The sequence below is a fragment of the Sturnira hondurensis genome, unplaced genomic scaffold (assembly GCF_014824575.4).
Source record: "Sturnira hondurensis isolate 20B ecotype Veracruz unplaced genomic scaffold, ASM1482457v3 Scaffold0020787, whole genome shotgun sequence".
In the NCBI taxonomy this organism is placed as follows: domain Eukaryota; kingdom Metazoa; phylum Chordata; class Mammalia; order Chiroptera; family Phyllostomidae; genus Sturnira; species Sturnira hondurensis.
This window is the reverse complement of record NW_028093418.1, coordinates 30,112-37,325: the sequence shown is the minus strand read 5'-3', so window position 1 is coordinate 37,325 and position 7,214 is coordinate 30,112. Positions and strand designations below refer to the sequence as shown.

Sequence of the window (7,214 nt, the reverse complement as noted above, 5' to 3'; positions counted from 1 at the left end):
CAAATGTTTGTGGTTTTTCCAGTTTTCTTCCTGCAGTTGATTTCAAGTTTCACGACATTATGGATAGAAAAATGCTTGATATGTTTTGTTGCCTAATAGGTAATCTATTATGGAGAAAGTTTTACACACACTTGTAAAAAGAGTATTCTGTAGGTTTTGGATGACACGTTCTATAAATATCTATTAAGTCCATTCAGTCTAATGTGTATTTAAGGCCATTGTTTCCTTATTAATTTTCTGTCTGGATGATGTATCCACTGTTGTGAGTGGGACATTAAAATCCCCTATTATTATTGTATTACTGTGTAACACAACTGTTTAAGTGTTATATTTTTTAAGTTTTAATTTAAAGAAAGTATTATTTTACAAAAAGCTTTCAATACTTTGAGAAAAGCCCTGATTGGTGTGGTTCAGTTGACTGGAGCGATATCCCATAACCAAAAGGTTGTGGGTTCAATTCCCAGTCAGGGCACATGCCTGGGTTGTGGGTTAGATCCCCAGTCCAGGCGTGTATGATTTCCGGTCTAGGCATGTGTGGGAGGCAACCAACCAATGCTTCTCTCCCTTCCTTTCCCTAAAAGCAATGAAAAATGTCCTCAAGTGATGATTAAAAAAATAAAAATCAAAAATCAAAAAAATACTCTCTTAAAAAAGAAAAAGTAATTTGAGAAAATACTCAAGACATAATATAAAAGAAACAAAAAGAGCAATAGACAAAATTATATATAGTTTTGTTTTAACTATATTTTGGCACATAAAAGAAACCGCAAAGAAATATTCCAAAGTGTTACCAGTGGGACTCCCAGTTAAGATGGTGGTACAGGTAAACACAACTTGCCTCCTCGCACACCACATCAAAATTACAACTAAAAGACAGAACAGCCATCACCCAGAACCGTGAGATATGCTGAGTGGAAGTCCGACAACCACGGAATTAAACAAACCACATCCCTCCAGACTGATAGGAGGGGCGCAGATGCGGACAGGCTAGTCCCATATTCATGTGCGGTGGATAAAAATTCAGGAGGGATATCTTGGGAGTGAGGAGTCCCAGTCCCACACCAGGCCCCCACCCCAGGATTCCAGTGCCAGGAAGATAAATCCTTGTTAACTTCTGGCTGTAAAAACTAGTGGGGGAGCCCACACATGCACTTACTCAGACTCACTCCTTCTGAGCTCTCGCACCAGGGTATTGGCTTGAAAAGTACCAGTGACTTACAGGGAGAAACTGAAGTACTGGCATCGAGACCAGAGTTGAGGGACAACTTTCTCTCAGAGAGAAAGTGGGCAGAGGCCATTGTGCCTTTTCTGAACCCTCCCCTGACAGAGCCATACAGCCAGCAGCCTGGTACCATCCCTGAAACTCCATCACCCTGGCTAACACTTTTTGCCCTGTCCTGGAGATCTCCAGCGACTCTATCCCACCCAACTTATGGACCCACCAAAACCACTTTTCCATATGAATGCCTGGTCTTGACTCATGCTCCACACTTCCTAAATCCTTTCAAACAAGCAACAGCCAGCCTAAGTAAAGCCCTAGTCCCCATACCTCTTGCTAAGTGGCCCCAGGCCCAGCAGTAGCAGCAGCCAGCCTAGATTCAGAGCTTGGCTTCACCTGGGAATCTCCAAGCACAGCACAAGCAGCAGCCATCTCAAACTGCTTTGTAGCTCAGGCAGGGAGGCCATGGAAAAAACACAGGTGGGGACTGAATTTGGCCTGCACCACCCAGGAAACCTGAGAGCCAGTGCATCCAGTGGAGAGCCACAGGCCAGGTCAGAGGACCACCACCTTGCCCATTGGTGGTCAGTGGTCACAGCCAACCCTTGCAGCTGACTGGCCTGTGTAAATCCCTCCCCATTGACCTGCCAACAGCAATCAAGGTTCAGCTACAAGAGGAAGAATTACTCAGGCCACACGAAGGGCACACCTCAAGTTTCCAGCTTGGGTGACAGGGAAAGCTGTGCCACTGGACACGACAGGACATCTACCACATTAGGCCAGGCTACCAAGATAGGGAGTAATAGAAGCTCTAATACATAGAAACAAACAAAGGAAGGCTGCCAAAATGAGGAGACAAAGAAACGTGGCCCAAATGAAAGAACAGATCAAAACTCCAGAAAAAGAAGTAACAAAATACAGATAAGCAATTTATCAGATATAGAGTTCAAACACTGTTTATAAGGATGCTCAAGTTACTTAGGGAGGACCTTAACAGCAAAAAAAAATCTAGTCAAAAATGAAGAATGTACTAATTAAAATAAAAAAAACAATTTACAGGAAAACAATGGTAGAATGGACAAAGCCCAGCTTCAAAGCAATGATTTGGAATATCATAAGGAAGCAAAAAACAACCAATTGGAAAAACAAGAAAAAAGAATCCAGAACACTTAGGGCTCCGCTCCTCATATGTAACAGGCACAACAGTCCAAAATATGGCTCAAGAAGAACTCAAAGCCCCAGAGCCAATAACTCTAAGCGACCAAGAAATACTGAACCTCTCAGATGCACAGTTCAAAATACTGGTGATCAGGATGCTCACAGAACTGGTTGATTATAGTCACAAATTAGAGGAACATATGAAGGCTAAACTAATTGAAATGAAGGGAAATGCACAGGAAACTAATAGTGATGGAAAGGAAACTGGGACTCAAATCAATGGAGTGGACCAGAAGGAAGAACGAAACATCCAACCAGAAAGGAATGAAGTAATGAGAAATCAAAAAAATAACGAGAGGCTTAGGAACCTCCAGGACATCTTTAAATGTTCCAACATCCAAATTATAAGGTTACCAGAAGGGGAAAAGAAACAGCCACGAGTGGAAAACTTATTTGAACAAATAATAAAGGAGAACTTCCCCAGTCTGGCAAAGGAAATAGACTTCCAGGAAATCCAGGAAGCTCAGAGAGTGCCAAAGAAGTTGGACCCAAGAAGGAACACACCAAGGCACATCATAATTACATTAGCCAAGATTAAAATGAAGGAGAGAATCCTAGAAGCAGCAAGAGATAAGGAGACAGTCGCCTACAAAGGAGTTCCCATCAGACTGTCAGCTGATTTCTCAAAAGAGACCTTACAGGCAAGAAGGGGCTGGAAAGAAGTATTCCACGTAATGAAAGGCAAGGACCTACATCCAAGATTGCTCTATCCAGCAAAGCTTTCATTTAGAATGGAAGGGTAGATAAAGTGCTTCTCAGATAAGATCAAGTTCAAGGAGTTCATCATCACCAAGCCCTTATATGAAAGGTCAAAGGGACTTATCTAAGAAAAAGAAGATAAGAAATATGAACCGTAAAAAGACAACAAACTCATACTTATTAACAACCACACCTATACCAAAAACAGAAACAAAACTAAGCAAACAATTAGAACAGGAACAGAATCAGAGAAATGGAGATCACATGGAGGGTTAGCAACAGGGGAGTGGGAGGAGGAGAAGGGGGGAGAAGGTACAGAAAATAGCATAGATAGTAGGTAGAAAATAGATAGGGGGGAGGGCAAGAATAGTAGGGGAAATATAGAATCTAAAGAACTTGAGACATGTGGTCATAAACTAAAGGGGGGAATGGTGGGGGAGGGGGTGTGCAGAGTGGAGGAGAATGAAGGGGGGGAATAGAACAACAACTGTAACGGTATAATCAGTAAAATATATTTTAAAAAAAAGAATCCAAAGAAACTAACATAGTGTAAGCAGCCTTCGGGACAACTTCAAGCACTCCAACATTCACATCATAGGGGTGCCAAAAGTAGAAGAAAAAGAGCAAGAAATTGGAAATCTATCTGAAAAAATAATGAAAGAAAACTTCCCTAATTTGGTGAAGGAAACAGACATGCAAGTCCAGGAAGCACTGAGAGTCCCAAAAAAGATGGATGAAAAGAGGTCCACATTTCAAAACACATCTTTATTAACCTATTTCGCCGTGTCCAATGCACTCCCCTGTATAAGGAGCACCCATGGTTTTGGCCCAAACTTTCAGGAAAAAATCTTTTGTTTTAATTTTTTAATTCAATTTTTAATTTATTTATATTTAGGTATATATCTTTTGCATTATAAAGAAATTTTAAGCCCTGGCTGGTGTAGCTTAGTGGATTGAGCGCGGGCCTGTGAACCACATGATCGCGGTTTGATTCCCATTCAGGGCACATGCCTGGGTTGCAGGCCAGTTCCCAGCAGGGGACTCATCAGAGGCAACCATACATTGATATTTCTCTCCTTCTCTCTTTCCCTTCCCCTCTAAAGAAGAATAAAATTTTTTTAAAAAAAGAAATTTTAGCATTTAATTTTGAACAAGAAATTTTATGTAACAAATAATTACAAAACACAAGAACAGACACAAGGTACTTCAGCTATTACCCATGTATAGTGCACATCCTATTTTCCCTCAAAAACTTGGGCAAAAAAAGTATGCACTATACATGGCAAAATGCAATAAAATGCCAAAGGTTAAAGATAAAAGAGAGAATCTTAGAAGCAGCAAGAGAAAAGAAGTTAGTTATCTACAGAGGAATTACCATAAGACTGTCAGCTGATTTCTCAAAAGAAACTTTGCAGGCTACAAGGGGCTGACAAAAAATATTCCAAGTTATGAAAAGCAGGGACCTACAGCCAAGATTACTGTACCCAGCAAAGATACAGTTTAGAATCTAAGGGCAGATAAAGAGCTTTCCAAACAAGAAAAAACTAAAGGAGTCCGTCATCACCAAACCATTGTTTTACGAAGTGCTAAAGGGACTTATTTTAGAAAAAGAAGACCAAAATGATAAACAATAAAATGGTAATTGATATATATCTATCAACAATTGAATCTAAAAATCAAACTAATCAAATAAGAAGAACAGAGACAGAATTATGGATATGGACAGCATTTTTATGGTTGCCAGATGGGCGTGGGGTGTGGGGGAATGGGTGAAGAATTCATTCTATAACTACCTATCACAAATAGGTAGTTATAGAATGGCCATGAGGATGTGAAGTACAGCATAGGAAATGGAGTAACCAAAGAACTTATACACATGACCCATGGACCTGAACAATGGTGTGGAGATTGCCTGATTGACCCGGGGGTGCTGGGTGGAGGGGAGTAAAGCAGAAAAAAGTGAGACACCTGTAACAGCATAATGAATAAACACAATTTTTTAAGGAACCAAAAATGTTATGAGTGATTGCAATGACTGCCTCCTGATAAGAAATTAGGCTATCTGTATAATTAAAACCCTAACCACAATGTACTGAAACCAGTAATACAAAAACCCACATTATTAACACTCAGATATTAATTCTGCAAAAGAATGGGAAATGGACTAAATGAAATGATACAGCACACCACCACTGCACTTACCAATAAATCACAGTATTATCTTTTACGTACCGGTGAATCTGTCCATTTTTGTGCAGGTATTCCAACCCTTCCAGCACTTCTTTGAGTATTGTAGCAATGGTGGGCTCATCTAGGACTCCACTTTTGTGTTCCCCCTTTGCCACAACGTGCTTAATAATATCCAGAACAGAACCTGAAAGCAGAAGACACAGTTTCCCACACATTTTTAACTTATTCAATGATTCAGAGTCATTTTGAAATCAAAACACATGTAAACCCTTTTGATAAATTTAATTGTGTGGAAAAGAAAGGAAAAAACAGCCCTGGCTGCTGTGGCTCAGTGGATTGAACGTGAGCCTGCAAACCAAATGGTCACTGGTTCGGTTCCCAGTCAGCACACAAGCCTGGGTTGTGGGCCAGATCCCCAGTGGGGGGGGTGTGCAAGACACACACTGATGCTTCTCTCCCTCTCTTCCTCCTTCCCTTCTCCTCTGTCTAGAAATAAATAAAATATTTTTAAAAGGAAAAAATAGAAAATAAAGGAAATGTAAAAGTTTAAAATTCATAATAATTTATTCTCAATGCCAATCTAAAACAGAAAGAAGACTGCTAAGAACCAAACAACAGTGTTACACCACCATGATCTTCAGACTTCTAGTGAGAATTTGGAAAAGGCAGTAGACAATTTTTAATACCTAGGTTAACCATGCCCATCAACTAACACTTCAATGTAAGATATCATAAACTGACTTGGGTTTCAACACCAGATTAGAGTATGCAACACTATGTGAATAAAGACAGAAAAATACAATTGAAACACAGGTCAAATTACACAAGAAATACTTGAAAAGTAAAGGCCACAAGTGTATTCAAACTAACTTAAGGATTAAAATTATGTTTCAGGTTGATAAATAATGGAAATAAAAAAGGAAAGGCAAAGAAAACTATGAAAAAAGTTATTTAAAAAGTTTTCTTTTTAAATAACAGATGCATTACCAACCCCCTTCTTCCCAGGTCAGAAAATAATGCTGCAACTAAAAATTAGGGGAAGGGAAGGAAGACACGTACATAGAAATTAAATAATAGAAAGCTGACCTCCATAACAGATGATTATAATTGTTAACAGTTGGCTAGAGATATGTAAGATTTCTGTTAGAACAACAGCCCAGTAAGACCACAGAACCAGAAGGAAACCACCTCCAGTGTTAGCAACTGCACCGAGAACTCTGCGGCCGCACTGGGAAGACTGTGCCCATTTCTTGGCACAAGACCTTAATGATCAGGACTGAAATGAAAACAAGCACAGGATTCTGCTGAAAACTTGCTCTGGTGGGTTCCTCCTACTTTACACTTAAAAAGAACAAAACGTGCTTCCAGACCGATGAAAAGAGCAGTTTAGATGGAATCTCTGAAAACACGGGAGGGTTGAACCCATGCCTACTTTAGCTCCCATTTGAAAGCCACTAACTTGATAAACTTGATTTTTTTAAAAAGGGTATAAACCCAGAACAAAGAAGAGAAAAAAATTATAACAGATAAGAGAAAATAATAATTTGGGGGAAGGAAAGCAGAAAAAGAAAAAGTAACTGACTAAGTAGAGCAGAGAAATCTGAAACTTTAACGTCTACAGAGAAGGTATGCCAATTAAGAAAAAGTGATCCCTGCCCAGAGCTTCAGAAAGGCTCAGAACATAAGGACCACACAGGGGTAGGGAGGGGGAACTGAAGGAAGGGGTGAAAACAGGAAAAGGGTTAAAAGGTCATAAGGGAGAATACGATCCCCAGACCCGCCCCCCCAACCCCCACTCTCTGCACCTCCGGCAGGAGAGAAGCAGTTTACTCTTTCTAGACAAAGAACAAAGAACTGGGGGGGGGGGGGGGCTGGGGATCGTATNGGG

General features: G+C 40.2%; 1 protein-coding gene across 1 annotated transcript in view; it reads right to left on the bottom strand.

The window, feature by feature from the left end:
• The window catches only part of OXSR1 (oxidative stress responsive kinase 1), a 74,951-nt gene that overhangs the window by 46,322 nt on the left and 21,415 nt on the right, over window positions 1-7,214 (bottom strand). Inside the window, exon 4 of the mRNA XM_037030370.1 lies at window positions 5,369-5,510. Coding sequence (XP_036886265.1) covers window positions 5,369-5,510 — 142 coding nt within the window. The remainder of the gene's footprint in view (window positions 1-5,368; window positions 5,511-7,214) is intronic.